This window comes from Narcine bancroftii, chromosome 2, assembly GCF_036971445.1.
Source record: "Narcine bancroftii isolate sNarBan1 chromosome 2, sNarBan1.hap1, whole genome shotgun sequence".
Classification (NCBI taxonomy): Eukaryota; Metazoa; Chordata; class Chondrichthyes; order Torpediniformes; family Narcinidae; genus Narcine; species Narcine bancroftii.
This window is the reverse complement of record NC_091470.1, coordinates 105,584,828-105,599,114: the sequence shown is the minus strand read 5'-3', so window position 1 is coordinate 105,599,114 and position 14,287 is coordinate 105,584,828. Positions and strand designations below refer to the sequence as shown.

General features: G+C 41.5%; 2 protein-coding genes across 9 annotated transcripts in view; one reads left to right on the top strand and one right to left on the bottom strand.

The window, feature by feature from the left end:
* mrps24 (mitochondrial ribosomal protein S24) overlaps positions 1-14,287 on the top strand; it is a 30,748-nt gene that overhangs the window by 10,672 nt on the left and 5,789 nt on the right. The window contains exons 4-5 of one of the 3 annotated variants that reach the window (XR_011351556.1): positions 253-572; positions 11,622-11,700. Coding sequence is in view for 2 of the 3 variants with exons in the window: in XM_069917845.1 (XP_069773946.1) it covers positions 253-536 (284 nt within the window). In the remaining variant the exon portion in view is untranslated. Of the gene's footprint in view, positions 1-252; positions 3,913-11,621; positions 11,701-14,287 lie in introns of those variants that run through there. The other 2 variants (XM_069917845.1, XM_069917844.1) reach the window with 2 other exon arrangements.
* The window catches only part of nsd3 (nuclear receptor binding SET domain protein 3), a 123,046-nt gene continuing 111,785 nt past the window's right edge, over positions 3,027-14,287 (bottom strand). For 5 of the 6 annotated variants that reach the window (XM_069917828.1, XM_069917827.1, XM_069917830.1 and 2 more), the window contains 3 exons: positions 14,003-14,109; positions 10,562-10,766; positions 4,877-8,891 (listed from right to left, as the gene is read on the bottom strand). In XM_069917828.1, the coding sequence (XP_069773929.1) occupies positions 8,644-8,891; positions 10,562-10,766; positions 14,003-14,109 (560 nt within the window). In that variant the 3' untranslated portion in view covers positions 4,877-8,643. Of the gene's footprint in view, positions 4,769-4,876; positions 8,892-10,561; positions 10,767-14,002; positions 14,110-14,287 lie in introns of those variants that run through there. The other variant, XM_069917829.1, reaches the window with a different exon arrangement.

Below are 14,287 nucleotides of genomic sequence, written 5' to 3'. Positions count from 1 at the left end.
TACATTCTCCCATGCCTGCATGGGCTTCGTCCCATGATTCAACGACGTGCGGGGTGAGTATTTGGGTAGTGCAGGTTTGTGGGCCGGAAGGACCTGTTACCATGCTGAATTTCTAAAGTTAAAAAAAAAATTACAAACTATTATTGATGGTATGCAGATCAGTGCAGCTGGACACATGCCTACCCGAGGGCAGTGCTGTTGAAGAGCTGCTGGTGCAGCGTGCAAATAAAAAAACATCTTTAACATCTACAGGCAATCTGGATGGTGAAGAGGGAGCAGCAGATCGCATGATAGAAGATGTTTTTATCCGCAAGTTTATTTATGGAACATTCCATGGATGCCTGGCCAATGAGATAGTGCTGAAGAGGAGAGCAAACGTCATCACCATTTGTGCCATCTTCATTCAGAAACTTCCACCACAGAAGTTCTATTTTCTAATAGGGTATACAGAGACTCTGCTGTCCTACCTGTACAAGTGTCCAGTCAAGATGGAAGTGCAGACTGTGGCGAAGAAGGTTGTGTACAAATATATCTGATACTTTGTGAAGAAATGTTACTCCCTGGAATACTGAGTAAGTGGCGTTACCCCTCTTTAAGTAAATACCTGCTCGACTTGGTCATTTGAGGGTTTTTTTTTTCTTTCAGTTTCACCTTAAATTTTTGGTAGCTTCTCAAAGCCATTCCATATTCATGGTTGTAATATGCGACAACTTCTGTTTCAATTAACACCCTCCCTGCTCTGCCGCAATTCCCATCTCCTGTCTCGGTCTGAGTTGTGCATCTTTCTCTATTTCCCTTCACATCCCTATCACTCTTAATCTTTTCCTTTCTTCCCTCTGTCTTCCTGTATTCTACTTTTCACTTTTTTTTTGCTGTCTTCCTTCTTTCTCATTCTTTTTCCTCACTCACTTTTTTCTTGCAGTCTTCCGTGAGAGTGTGTGAATCACTCACCTTCTTAAGAGCGTAAATCAGTCCTCACTTTTCCTCAAAACCAATTAACGCGTTTTACCTTTACCTCCTCTGGACACTGTGACATAGCTGATCCCTCCAGCACTTTTGTTTTGATGACTAATTTGCCAGTCTAAAGTGACTCACGCTGAACACTCCAGCGCAAGTCAAAGATCACTGGACACTATAAGCCAGTGGATTTCAAACGTTTTCTTTCCACTTGGTTCCACAATGTCTTGAAATAGTTTTACATGGAACTATTACACTTAGTTGCTTAAACAACTGACAATGATCCAGTTTGGACTAATATTGCAAATCCTACTGAGGGACTGTACATTAACCAACCATTTACTGAGCAGAAACAGGCCATGTCGGCCTTTCGAGTCCGCACCGGTTCACTAGAACAACTCCACTAGCTCAAACCTTCCGCTCACCGCCAATAACCCTCCAACCCCCCTCACCTCCATGAACACATCCAACCTTCTCTAAAATGACAGAAGGATTCCTGCCGCAACTATCTCATTCGTAAGTTCATTCCATTCTTCCACCAGTCGCTGAGTGAATCATTTATGAATTTTAATAGCACCTTTCATGAGCAATGGTGACAATCAGGTGAACTGTAAAACTATCTAGTTTTAAAACAATTTTTTTTGCTGAAAGTGGGTGACGCAGATAGGCAGTGTGGTGGCTGTATAGCACAGTAGCTTTCATTTGTCATGGCATTGAATTGAGTCGCCATTTTACAACTGCACAAGATCTTGGTGAAACTGTACTTGCAATACTGGGCTTAACCCTGGTCACCACTCTATGAGAAGATACAAACTTTCGATCAGTGATTCTCAATTTCTTTTCTTTCCACTCACATCCCACTATGTATTCCCTTTGCCATCGGTGCTCTGTGATTAGTAAAGGATTGCTTAAGGGGGGATGTGAATGGGAAGAAAAAGTTTGAAAACCACTGTTTTAATCGTACCCAATTGACTCGTTATGGTCACAGTTTCATAACTCCAAAGGAAATGGGCCAATGACAATTTTTCTCAAGCAAAATATTTCAGTAACAATTGGGTCTAGAGCAGTGATTCTCAACCTTCCCTTCCCACTCACATCTCCCTTAAGCAATCCCTTATTAATCACAGAGCACCGATGGCATAGGGATTACTTAAAGTGGTACGTGAGGGGAAAGAAAAAGGTTGCGAACCACTGGGTTAGACGATTACAATAGAGAACAGGCCCATCTAGCACTAAACTCTTATTCTGCCAAGTCCCACTGACCTGCACCCATTCCATATCCATCTATGTTCATGTTAAAATTGAGTCTGAATTCACCTCTTCAGCTGGTAGTTTGTTCCACATTCCCACCACTCTGTAAAGAAATTCCCCTAAACTTATCCCCATTCACCCTCATGTCCTCTGGTTTGTATCTCACCTACCCTGTGGAAAACCTATCTACATTTACTCTGTCTATTCCCCTCAATTTTAAAAACCTCTATCAAATCTCCCCTTATTATTCTACGCTCCAGGGAATAAAGTCCTAACCTGTTTAACATTTCCCTGTAACTCAGTTCCTGAAGTCTGGGCAATCCTCATATTTTCTCTGCATTCTCAATCTTCTTGATCTCTTTGCTTTAGTTAGGTGTCCAAAATTTGCACACAATACTCCAAATTTAACCTCACCAATGTCTTATACCACTTTACCATAAATGTGCCAAGTCCAGAGCATGTTGGTAAATTATCACAAATGGCTCGACTTTATCTCACCATTTCTTTCCATACTCTGGGATACATCCCACCAGGAGCAGTGAACACCTTTACACCCACTAATTTGCTCAGCACTAGCTATCTCTTTAGTGATCAAGGGCCTAGGCCCAAAAATATTGGTTACCCTTTATTTCCGCTGAGTTTCTCCAGCACGTTTGCGTGTTGCACTCGACTCCAGCACCTGCAGACTTTCTTGTTTAACTCTTCCTTCTAAATCATCGGAACCAAGTAGAATCACAGCATAACTGCTTTTCATTACGAGATGGCCAAAGTGTCCCTAACAGGCTCTGTAGGTTACAGATTAAATTCAATAAACCACGTTGTCATCTATTAATCTTTTATACAATTCAGTGAATGGATACATCCGACCATGGTGTTCAAGAAAATCAGATTAAGGGCTTCCAACCATATTTATTTTCTATTCTAGTTTGACCTTAGCAGCTGGGGAGTCCAAATACAACTCATTAAATAAATCCAGAATTAAAAGAAACCTGCTTCCCACTCCGAATCTGGCCTATATTAAACTTCATATCCATTAATGAGGTCAATCATAATTAGCCATCTTGGTTTTGGGGAAATTAAAGATGGACAATACATTTGCAATAATGTAGTCCATAAGGGTGACAAGATTATGCAGGAAAATAGGGGTGAGAGAAGAAATTATTTCAATGGCAGGCAGGCTTTATGGGCCAAATGGCCTCATTCTGCTCCTATGTATTATGGAGAAATTAATGGATTTGACACTGCCAGTAATAAAAAGAAATGGTTTGTTCGTTGGTAGCAGAGTGGTACAACAGGTATTGCTGGCACCTACCAGCTCCAGCTAACCCAAGATGCACCCTGCGGTCAGGTTTTCTTTTTCATCTCTTGGATTTCCTCGGACTCCTCTGTTTTCCCAAGACGAGCTGGTAGGTACGTTAACTGGACGCTATAAATTTACCCATTTTTTTTTTAAAAAGGAGGGCGGCAGGAGAATCAGAGTGCAATTGATGGGCTTGGAAGGGGTGACTAGTTACAAGGAAAAATTAGATGGGCTAAATGGCAGCCTATGCCAGAAGAATATGAAATATAACATTAAATCATCAATGCAAACGATGACTTTGGGAAGCATGTTGAGAAATTCTGCCTGGCCCGCAGGAAAAAGAATCTCAGGATTGTATGTGATGTAACACATGTACCCTGACAATAAATTTGAACTTTGAACAATTTCTCTCAGTACTGGAGCACTGCAGGGTTGCATGCTGAGACTCTGCTCTACATCTACACATCAACAAAAACATCTACAAATTTGCTGACGTTATCATGGTAGTGAGTTGTATAAAAAGGTGGGGGTGGGGTGGGGTGATGAATCAGCATACAGGAGAGAGATTGAAGACTTTCAGAAAGGACAACCAGAGGGAGTACAAGTCGGACAATAACCTGACTTAAAAGAGGTCTTCAAGATTATGAGATGCACAAATAGGGTGGACACCCAGCACATTTTTCTCTATTGCAGTACAGTTTGTTTACATTTCTCTTTGCTTGAGTACAGATTCTTTGCACTAGCAATAATTAGAAATTCTGCCTGGTCCGCAGGAAAAAGAATCTCAGGGTTGTATGTGATGCCATTTATGTACTCTGACAAAAAATCTGAACTTTGAAATATGCCTACCACGACAACTAACCTGGGCCAAACTTGCATGCTTTGTTTGCTATCTGGAGGAAGATGATTCATATTTCACCACAAGGCAGTGACGTTTCCTATCCTTTTCAAAATAGAGAATCATAAAGGGCATGGATAAAGAGAGAGCGTCCAGGGTGGATGATTCTAAACGTAGAAGGCACAAGGTTTCAAGAGCGAGGGGAGAAATTTAAAAGGGACCCAATGGGCAATACATTTCCCCCGCTGAGGGTGGGCTGTATCTGGAGCAAACTGCCGAAAAGAGCTTGTAGAAGCAGATACTGTACAATCCTGGTGTAACAAAAACATCTGTACAGGGAGGGTCCAGAGGACATGGGCCAATGCAGACTAGCTCAGACAAGATGGGGTGAAGAGCCGATTCCACGCTGTGTGACTCATTGGCTGTAAAAGAAAGCAAACAGCAGATTTTTAATATCAAACTGGCCCTCGCGCTTCTGGCAATGCTGCAATAATCACATTTAATCAATAGAAATCCATTCCACAAGGCAGTTGGAATCCTTTGAATTTTTTTTTCAATATACTTTAATTTATTAAGGACAACACAGGTTATCTCTCTGATTTTGCCAGCACATCTGATGATACCAGCCATTCACAATTAAAATAGTAAACATTCGTGGAAATAACCGTCTTCCAGAGTTGGACACGAGGGAGACAGGAGTTGAGCTTTTGCATGGAATTTTTTTTTACATCCTATAAATGACAGATAAAACCAGACCAGTCAACAAGAAAAAAAAGTTAGTGTCACATGACATACAATCCAACCATTTAGTCACACACTTAAAAAGTGAAGTTTTTAGGGAAGGGAAGTAACAAAAAACAATCCATCAATGGGACATCTCGTGCCAAAGCATTGAAGGTAAGGTTTCAAATAATTTCTGTGACTCAAGTTCAATTAGAAAAAGGTGCAAGACCTTCCAGAAAGTCTCAAAGTGCTTTATAAACAATGAAATACTTTGTTAGTCATTGCTTTTCCGCGGGAAGAACGTCAGCCAATCTGTGCAGAGCAAACTCCATAACGAGCATCGTGACATTGACTACATGTTCCGTTTCAGGAATGTTGGCTGAGAGATAAATATTGGCCAGGGCATGGGAGAACTCCATTCCTCTTTACAACCGTGCCCAGCTGCGAGAGCAGATGGGGGGATTTCTTAACATTTAATATCAGATGTGAAAGAAAGAAATCTTTACAACCTCCTTCTGCAAATTTAAACTCCATTCTGTTCATCGTTGGACAGGAACTAGTTTGTGGGAATTGGGGGGGGGGGGGGAGGGGGCGTGGGAGTGGAGTTGAGGGTGGCCCATTTTGGCAGTTGGCTTCTCCCGGTACAATGCTGTGTGGCTTCCTCTGGCCAATCGCTAGCAGGTTCACCTGACTGCCTCACACTGCCATGAAAGTTTGCCCAACACAGGAGACTGCACGTCATGTTACTTTCAAAGTGGCACTCAAGCAGCCACAAACATTCGCCTAAAAGATCTTGTTTTTAAAAAATTCATTTATGCACATTGGTATTACTTCTTTTAGAAAGGTATATTTAAACAAGGGTGCTCGACGAAATGGAGAAAATAAAGAAAATTCACTTTCCAGGCAGACTTGTAGGTACCCCCACCTGCACTGCACAACAGCATCAATTATGTAGTGTATTCAATGTTACAACTGCACAACATGTTTAATTAGAGGTACATACAAAACATTATAATTCTTATTTCAGTGCTCCAAGCCAGAGATGCAAGTCAAAGCTGTTCAATTATAAAGAAGTGGGAGGGGGAAATGGATGACTGGAAACACCCAAAACTTGTACAAAAACAGGAGCCAGTTGACCTTTAAGGCCTTGCGCTGTTTCTTGGAACTTCTGTGAACTGGTCACTGGACTACCCTGGTACAAGAGTTGTATTTCACTTGACTGGATGAATGCAGGTTATTGCAGGAATGCTAACAAACCTTTCTGGACTACAACCATCTGTGATCACATCCCTTAAATCTGCCCATGCCATGCTGGACTTGAATGTGTTGAGTTTCCCATGACAACACATTTATCCAATACCACCCAATGCAGAGCAGGCAAGGAAAATATTCAGCCCTGCTTCTGGATGTGTGATTGGGTCTAAAGCCAAGCGATCTGTGGATGGATCAAACTTGGCATGTGGGAGTTGGGTGTGCAGCCCAAGAAGGGCCTGGAGGCTTTGAAAAACAACAAATTTAAGGCTGCCCTTGCACAAACTGTGAAGGAGGAAGAGACAGGGAAGAGGGCAGAAATGGGGAATGCACCAGATAGAATAAAAATGGTCCTTCAAAAGAAATCTTGTTTTTCAATATGCTTGATATAAACAGTGGGAAATAAAGACCACCAATCCTCTACACTTGCATCCCCACAGAGTAGTCTGAGCAACACAAGAACTAAAACAGGATAGATACAAGCAATGAGGTGTAAATAAACAATTAGAACCTTTTCTTCAGTCCTCAATGCACATTTTATGCAGGCATTTAAGAAAAAAGGAGGGGAGATGGGAAAAAAATGTTTTCAATAAAAGATGACCAAAATGTTTTCCCAGCTGTCCTGCACATCAGCCATCTTGTTCACCCAACGGGCAAATCAACAACTAGTGACATTGGAGATTTCAGGAGGGTGTCACCTAAAGTAGGCACTGTCCGACAGCCAAAGCTCGGCATGGACTTGGCAACAAGGGGAAACCCTTCGGTTACAGGGAAAACCAAAGTTGGGGAAGAATTGGAAAGACAATTTTTTTTTAAAAGAGGGGAAAAACTTGGCAGTTTAACGGAGAGATAATTCGTTGAACAAATATCCTGATCTTGCAACATTTGGATGCAAGGAGGGTTTTTTTTGCTATAATGTGTGAATAATGCTGTAAAACAAAAAGAAAAAAAATCACGTTTATTCTACCAGCTCTAGTATCAGAATGAGAAAGATGTAAAGTTATTTTAGATATACAGACATTTTTAAATATTCATTATATACAGAAGTACTTATTAGAATCATAAATTCACAAGGGTCAAGGGGAGGTTTTAATGAATTACGATGGGTTTATTTTGTGCAAAAGAGAAAAGCTGATTAGGAGCAGTGTGTTTGGAAGGGTGGTAGAAGCAGATACAATAAAAAGGGGAAAACCCCAGCTTTTTGAGAGCTGCACAGGCATTTTGGGCTGAATGGCCTTCACCTGCGCCATAATGACTATGATTCTAGGCATATTTTCAATTAGTTGAGTATTTTATTCGTTCATAAAACACTCAATTCTCTTAAGAACAAGATGACATTTTAAGTTTCAGTTTAAAAAAAAACATGATATTTTTCTATCATAATTTTGCTTTTTACATATAAATGTATAAAAATAATAAAATCACGTCTGTCAAACTGTAGCCATAATGGTAGTGCCAATAACACATAACATGAACTTCAAGAAAGCAAAATTCCAATTAGAATGCTCACTTATACGTGTGGAGAAAATACGACTGTAAATATTACAAGTAAGAATTAGACGAAAAGTCAAGGCGTTTTCCACAATGGGTTAACATCCAAGGTGCAGAGCAAAAAGTTTGTATTCTCTGAACCTCAAGTAAACCTCTGCAACCAGCTACTGCTGCCTTCTGCCCTGGGATTGAAACCCTTCATATTTTCTTCCTTGCCTCATCAAATGTTGAGGTTCACCCAGCAGTTTATTGCCACTTCTAATAGGGATTTTAAACTTCCCAATTCTACCCAGCAGATCTTGGCCCTCTGCAAGATCTTTAATATGAACGAAGTGCTTTACAAAATCCACTTTCTGGTTTTAAGAGACTGGGGAACAAGTGGGAGGGATGGGGTGCAGCCATCCCATGGCCACCCACCAGTGAACCTCATTCCCTCTCCCCTCCAACCTCACCATTAATAATTTAGAGCAGTATTTAAACAAGCTACATGACATTATCCTCAGATTTTGGTTTTAGTGGAGATAGGCAAGGCTCCCTTCAGATATCAAATATCTGACACAAGTACATCAATACACTTGCAACTTAGAAAAAGACAATTTAGAACACAATTTCTCAATTGTGACAATAATTCTTAAAGAGCAATTGCCAGCTTTGTCACATCAAGGTGTTCAAAACAAAAACGAAACCAAATAACATCAAAACAATCTTTTGGTCATCTTTACTTACTCCCTCGAGTTTTCCGTGTCATGATTTACAATCCCCAGAGCCCTTTATAGGTCTAAAGGTCACCCTGATAAATATTACAGTCATCCAGGACTCCATCTTGATGTGTTCATTCCTTGGTTTCCTCACCGATGTCTTCACCCGCTGAGTTGTTCTGAAGACTGATGGAAGACGACGAGTCAAATTCGACTGGGCAATTTGGGTCGTGCTCTGAGCAGCAGAGACGGCCGTCCAGTGCAGACGTGGCTAGCGCTCCCTTCTGGTGCTCCTTGCAGTAGGAGTTCGGGCAGAAGTCGCAAAAAGAGGTGGATGCCTTACCGCAAATATTACAGTGGTGCCAAGGACACTCCCATTTCCCTGGGATGGAAGCAAAAATAGGGGGAGAGGGAAAAAAAAGCAAAAAGAAACAACATATTTAGATGGAATTAACTGAGACACAGGGATGTGCAGGGAATGGTGAATAAGGATGATGTGGAGGCAGAGATTTAGTTTAATCTGGCATTGTATTCGGGACAGATGTTATGGATTTGAAGGGCAAGTTCCGGTGCTGTTTTGGATTATGGGCACCCCATGTTATGTACCCACTTTTACACCTTTAAACATTTCAAAATGCCATGGTTTACCCCATCACCTTTCGCACACATTCCAGGGTTCTCGGTTGTCCATAATCTTCCACACTCCTTTGACAATGCACTGGCTATCTCGGTGATCCTCCCCACACAGAGTTCACCCGAGTGATCCTCCCCACACAGAGTTCACCCGAGTGATCCTCCCCACACAGAGTTCACCCGAGTGATCCTCCCCACACAGAGTTCACCCGAGTGATCCTCCCCACACAGAGTTCACCCGAGTGATCCTCCCCACACAGAGTTCACCCGAGTGATCCTCCCCACACAGAGTTCACCCGAGTGATCCTCCCCACACAGAGTTCACCCGAGTGATCCTCCCCACACAGAGTTCACCCGAGTGATCCTCCCCACACAGAGTTCACCCGAGTGATCCTCCCCACACAGAGTTCACCCAAGTGATCCTCCCCACACAGAGTTCACCCGAGTGATCCTCCCCACACAGAGTTCACCCGAGTGATCCTACACACAATCAAGTCCCCTTTATTTATGGTTCATACCATGCTCACATGGTAAAGACGAGATAGTGTTTCTCCAGGATCACAAATAAAAGAATAGAAAGTTAAGCACATTGAAATATTAAGACGTATACAGTAAAAATCCATGGTACACTATCCACATATGCTCTGGGAATTCAGACCTGATGGCTTATCAATATTGAGAGCATAACAAAAAGGGCATCACTTTCATCAGTGTTTCTACCCAGCCCCCATGGACGCAAGATGTGTCAATTTTCAGATTTGCTATTGTAAATAGTTTCTCTTCCCATTTAATATCCGCCAAGTAAACATGCAATTAATCTATGGAAAAAATAATTCACAAAAGATGGAACTAAGATCTTCCTTACACAAAGAGCAATAATTGTTCAGAATAATTGATGAGGTGCAGTTTTTGGGGCACTGAATGCACAACCAGATGTCAGACTACGACAATTACAAAAACGTGCCTTTCTATAGCAGTTTTCAATTGCAGATCAATTTCATGGGGCGCAGAAGTTGTAGTGACTCTGGTTCAATTCTGACCTCGCTTGCACATTCTCCATGTGACCATGTGGGCTTTCTTGGGGGTGGGGGGGGGGGGGGTGGGTCCCGTTTCCCACCACATCTCCATGATTGGTACATTGATTGGTAAACTGCCCTGGTGCAGCTGATGGAGAAATTGACGGGATCCTGAAAGGGAATAGGTCACCTAGAGCCAAGAGGAGTAGTAGTGGGGTTGATGGGACAGCTCTGAGAAATGGTATTGGCTCATTAAATCAAAGGGTCTCCCTCAATGACAGAAGAATGTATGAAAATATACAGCAATTCCAAAGAGGAACAGAATGATTATTTTTCAACATCAATGGAGTGAGGCAGACAGTACCTTACTGAGACACTTGGAGACTGTGTACTTGATGCTTACCAAATGGTGGTTTGGTCAAGTTAAGGCAAGAGAGGTGATATGCTTTGGGGCAATCCTTCTTATCACACATCACCAGCTCGCCTCCGTCACAGCACAGGTAGCAATAGTCCTCATGCATCTTTCTGATATCCATTTTGGCTTTGCCCTTCCTCATCTTTTTCTTCGCATTCTTCGCCTTTTCTTCATTTGCTGTCGCAGCAGCAGTCTGAAAAAAAAATTGGCAGAATAAAATGAACATTTTTCCAATAATGATGAACTTATTGTCATACACACAAGTACAATGTACAGATGCATTGAAATTCTTCCTTGCTACAGCCATACAGGTACTTTTTATGTTAAAAAACAATTTTGGTAGCATACATTGCATACCTTTGTATGGAAAGAGTTAATAAATAAATAATAGATAAATGAATACAATAAAACCTCTGGTATCCGGCAGACCTATGAAGATTGGTAGTTGCCGGATAAGTGTATTTTCGAGTCACTTGAGACTTGCTCTTACAATGCCTAACTAGTACACCTGCATTAAGAAACAGTTTAAAAGACAAAAATACTACACTGTACTTACACTGAACAAATTCACTTGCATGAATATGTAAACCTTATACTTTATTTTCAGTCACATTCTTTGAAAACATTTACCCAACACTGCATCCTCAGGTTCTCCCCCCTCCACAGGGCCACCCGAAAGATGAACAACATTATAGACAATTAACCCCTTCCTCTCCCCCATGTTTACAGATAAAGCTTCTGACCGGGGCAACTCTTACTAAGCAGGGATAAGAAGACACTTTAAGTGAGTCACCCTAATGGCAAGGGGCATCAACCAGGTCTTCATTCTGGGTGATGTCATTGGTGTTTCACACTTTATTCAAACAGCTGCTATCAGCAAATCATGACCAAGGCTCTCCACTGGCTGAATATTTGCTTCCAGCTTTACCAAAGGTTTATGTGTTACTTCAGAGAACATTTAAGTTTACAATTTTAAATGTATATTTTTATCTATTATTTTATTCTTATTTATCCATTTATTTATTTTCCATGATTTTTTTTTTGCCAGTTGCTCAAGTTCCAGAAACCAGGGGCTTTACAGTGCAAGAAAAAAAATGGTGTTTCAACAGTCCAGACAAGACTTTGTGGTACAGAATTAGTTTACAGTTAAATTAGCATGTGAAGTTCAGAAGCCTGATGGTTGTTAGGGAAAAAGTTGTTCTTGAACCTAGGGGTGTTGGTCTTCAGGGTTCTGTACCATCTTTCTGAAGGAGGCAGCAAGAAGAGGTTGTTACCAGGGTGGTGGTAGCCTTCTATGGGACTGGCTGCCTTCTTGAGGTCGGGAGGTCGGAGCCCAATGATTGACACAAATGACATGCATGAGAACACAAAAAGTTGCAGTCCTGATGTATGATTTTCACACAAAAAGCCAACTATCCCTTAGCCTCCACAGAAATTGCCTGACCTACTGAGTTCCTCAAACAGTTCATTTTCTAAAGGATTTTTAAAATTTCATTCTTGTATAGTAAACATACTGCAATTCCATATCCAGCATCATCAAACTTTTGCCCTTTTGCCTTTAGGATAGGGTGACCCTCAAAATAAATCGTAGAACATTAAGAGTCCAGCCATTATGTCTGCAATCTGACTGATCCCTTCTGTCTATCAAACACAGTTGGTACAGAGCAAGAGGAGGGATTTTGAGTCCGCCTTGTGAAGAGAGCAGACATGCCACTATCGTTCCCAGCTTGAGATGAGGGAGGACACTTGCCAGGATTAAAGCCCCTGATCAAGCTCCTGAAATTCCAGAGGAAAGCATGCCCACATCAAAATACACAAGGCTGGTCTCAGCAGTGAAGTTATTTGCAGCTAAAGAATGTGCAGAGCCCCAACAAGTGAACACCTTCAAGTGCTGAAGTAATCTGGTTAAAACTGGAAAAAGCATCTGACAACAAAATGGAACAAATGGACAAAGGAGATAACTAAAGCCGTTAAGTGCAGCATCACTTACCAATTCCAGCCTCTGTTGGGTTTCTTCAAAAATAATTCTCAACTCATGGGATAAGGTTTCTGCTTTAGAACAAAACTGAAAGCAATTCACCAGATCAATCTGATCTGTTTACAGCATGTTAAAACTCCCCAGGAAATTGTGTACGCTCTTGATGAAGAGCTGGCCACAAAGATAAACAGAGTTGAACTGCTGAAGGAATCCACTGCACTCTTTTGGTAACACGGTTGCCTGCAGGGCTGTGCTGGAATGGGGCGGAAAGTTGGAGAGTATCCAGTAATACCTGCTAGCCAAAGATAAAAAGGTCTCCGACCTGAAACATTAACTGCTTCTCATTGTACAGAGATTACCTGATCTGCTGAGTACTTGCACCATTTTCTAGTTTTACTTCAGATTTCCAGCAGCTCTGATTGTATCGCTTTGCAGCACTCGCTAGGCCCAGGTAAGGTGCACGTCGAGCACACTGAATTGTGTTGTCCCTTGGGTCAAGTAGCTTATTGCTACTAGCTGTCCTGCTTCTACCAGGGGAAAGTTGTTTAAGAAGAGGTTGCAGAATGCTCAAGAAACCATGACAAAAGGCATTTGAAAGAGAAGTGGCATGGGTGAGGTGCCTTTTTTCCACCTCTACTGCTGCTCCTGTCAAAAGAGCAAGTAAGAATCTGTTGCAAAAATAAAGCAAAGTTTGAATTGAAAATTACACAGCTCCATTTTCTAGTGCATCAGTTAGGCACGTATGGGTGCATTCCAGAGGAAAAAAAATGTCTGCAAAGATAATCAGAGATGAAAATATGTTTTGAAACTTGGTATTGAGAATGGGTAACTAACAGTACATTTTCTTGCCACTAACTTTCTGCACAACCATGATAAAGTTGTGATACCCTTTGGGGTACTCACTGGATGAGACTCATGTTCTTCCTGCCTCACCACCCTGGGCTGGATTTGAGAGTGGATGAGATGTATAGTAAAGCCCCAGTGACTAGAATTCAAGCCACCAGCCAAATAAAATTTAAAAATTGAGCAAATAAATAAAAATAAATAAGAATAAAATATAGGCAAAAAAATACAAAAGTTTAAAATTAGTGCGTCTTGTGCTGTTGGTTCACCAGGTGACGCCTGCAACCTGTTCCCGCCGTGACCATTATAAACAAACAGAAATTCCATTTCACAGGAAAGTATTTTGAACAAATTTCCCTCCTAACCATTACCATGTTCATTCTAAATACTACTGTATTAATTAGACATTGTAAGAGTAAGTCTCAAGCAACCAGAAAATACACTTATCTGGTATCTACCAATCCCCATAGGTGCCAGATACCAGGGGCTTTACTGTGCACTGCATTTTCCATTCTTTTTCGTCTCTCCCACTAGTCCCAATGAGTTGATTACTGGAAAAAATGCAAACGATGCTAAGGGAAGCCAAGCCCTGGCCTTGTTGCACTCACCTTTGGACGCACACCTAGATATCCACTACAGTTGGGAGCTCCACATTTACACACCGTCTTCCCATTGCCCAAACAATCCAAATTATAGTTGAAAGTTAGTTCAGAACCTAAATGTAAGAAGTAAGAGGGTGTTACTTCATTAGTAAATGCGAGAAGTCTCTTTCCACTTGGATTAGGAGAGATAAATACAAGAGGTCAAGGCTTTAGGGTGAAAGGAGAATCTTCTTCACTCAGTGGTGGGAGTGTGGAACGAACTGCCATCTGACATGTAAATGCAGGCTCACT